General features: G+C 42.5%; 1 protein-coding gene across 2 annotated transcripts in view; it reads right to left on the bottom strand.

Annotated features, from left to right (window-relative positions):
* The window catches only part of dgkh (diacylglycerol kinase, eta), a gene marked incomplete at its 5' end in the record, with an annotated part of 71814 nt that overhangs the window by 45354 nt on the left and 24536 nt on the right, over positions 1 to 1924 (bottom strand). For both annotated transcript variants that reach the window (XM_014027069.1, XM_014027070.1), the window contains 3 exon segments: positions 761 to 871; positions 973 to 1090; positions 1186 to 1320. In XM_014027069.1, coding sequence (XP_013882523.1) covers positions 761 to 871; positions 973 to 1090; positions 1186 to 1320 — 364 coding nt within the window.

A 1924-nucleotide genomic window follows, 5' to 3' on the forward strand; every position in this document is an offset into this window, starting at 1 on the left:
GACCCACAGTTATACAAATCACGTTCTGGATGCAGGTCAGCTGATCCCAGAAACTCTGTGCAGCAGCTTCATATCATCTGTTTACTGAACTTTATGTCAACATAAACACTATTGTTAAGTGTTGGGTGACCATATTGTAAATTAATATTAAAAACGAAAAGCTGCAAAAAATATATTTTCAAACTACTTAGTGGCAAATTTAGTGTAATAATAGAAAACATGGATGAAATATGAAACAAATAAAATAAAACACATACAAAGCATACTTCCGGTCGGAACACCAACAAGATGGCAGCGTGAGTGAAAGGCTCCCGACAGAACCTGAGAATTTGATAAAATACTCCCTGATACTATGTGAGCTGCTTCTATAAAGTAGGTACTTTTTGAGGTAAGGAGGGATTTCACAACATTCTTATACAAGGTACATAACTCAACACAGTGTTGAGGGTCCTAACAGTGGATTTCTCAGCATGAGATTGCTTCTTTTGGCAAATATGTGTTGCTGAGCATAATGTTTGTATGATCACAATTATCCAATAGATCTGTTTTCAGACAGGTTATCCCATGCTATTTTTCCCATACTCATACTATAGTTCATATGCAAAAGGGTAGGTATGCAGTACATGTTTACAGACAAGGAAAACAGTACATGATCACTGCGTGTCTCAAAGTAGCGACGTGCAAACAAACCTGACAAGGGACATGAGACATTCCAACTTATTCCAAATGCATTTTTAGCTCAAACAGATTCAAGTCTCACCTGCACTTTTCTGGATGCTCCTCTCGCTTGTTATTGAACTCCAGTGAAATTTTGGCATCAAGGCCGATACCGAAATAGTTGTTCATGACGCACTTCTCCATATAGCCATCACTGTGTAGAGAAACAAAAAGCCAAAAACATTTACCCACAAGTCGAGAAGGGTCAGATAGAAGGAGACAAAAACAGCACAAAAAAAAAAGAAAATCTCTCACAGGGAGTCAAGGTCAGGGTCGATGAAGGGTGTCGCACCGAAGGGGTCGATGTTTGCCAACAGCATCTTGCTAATAATGGAGCTGCCAGCAATGGAGGCAGCCAGCCCTGCTCTCAACCCTACACACAGACACACACATACAGTATAATACAAGCATGAGTGATTGTCCTTGGTGATGAACTGTAAAAAAGACTGTACTTGTGTGTGTGTTTACCAGGGCAGATGATGCGTGTGTTAAGCACGGGGAGGTTCTCCTTGCTGGTGGTAAAGGGGGTGATGGTAAACGGGCCATAGGACTGAGTACTGCGGCTAATTCTCCTCTCAGTTGGAGAACAGGGGGATTTAGCAGCTGCACAGAAAAAAAAACAACTAAACTTCAATCTCTTTTTTAAAGAAAAGCAGCTGTCAAGAAATAGCTGTTTTGGAAAACAGGCTAATTTTAGCATTTGAGTAGCCAGTTAACATAACATGTATGTTTAGACCATGGGGAGAAACCAGAACACCTGGAGAAAACCCATACACATTCAATTTCACACTGAAAAAGCCCCAACCAGAAGTTGAACCTACAACCTTCTTGCTCCAAAGCAACAGCACAGACAAAACGGTCTGTCATGCAATGATGAATTTTGTCCTCCAGAGCATCTCCTTCGCCTCGGATGTTTCCCAGGCCGACCTCTAGAGCCTGTCCGTCGCCTCGGCCTGGCTCCTGGTCGACCTCCTGAGCTCCTCTCTCACCTTGGCTGGGATCTGGGGCATCCACCTCCATCAGATKTGCCTAGGGCCATCTTTGTGACTTATTTGTTTTCCCCAGGGCTTCAGCGCCGATCTTTGGTTTTGAGTTTTTGTTTTTTTTCCTTCATGTTCCCTCTTTGTCTTGTCTGTGTTCTTCTCGAGTATTGTGTTCCCCATTGTCCTTGTTTCTAGCCCTCCATCCTGTTATTGTGGTTCATACC

Source organism: Austrofundulus limnaeus, unplaced genomic scaffold (assembly GCF_001266775.1).
Source record: "Austrofundulus limnaeus strain Quisiro unplaced genomic scaffold, Austrofundulus_limnaeus-1.0 Scaffold613, whole genome shotgun sequence".
NCBI lineage: Eukaryota > Metazoa > Chordata > Actinopteri > Cyprinodontiformes > Rivulidae > Austrofundulus > Austrofundulus limnaeus.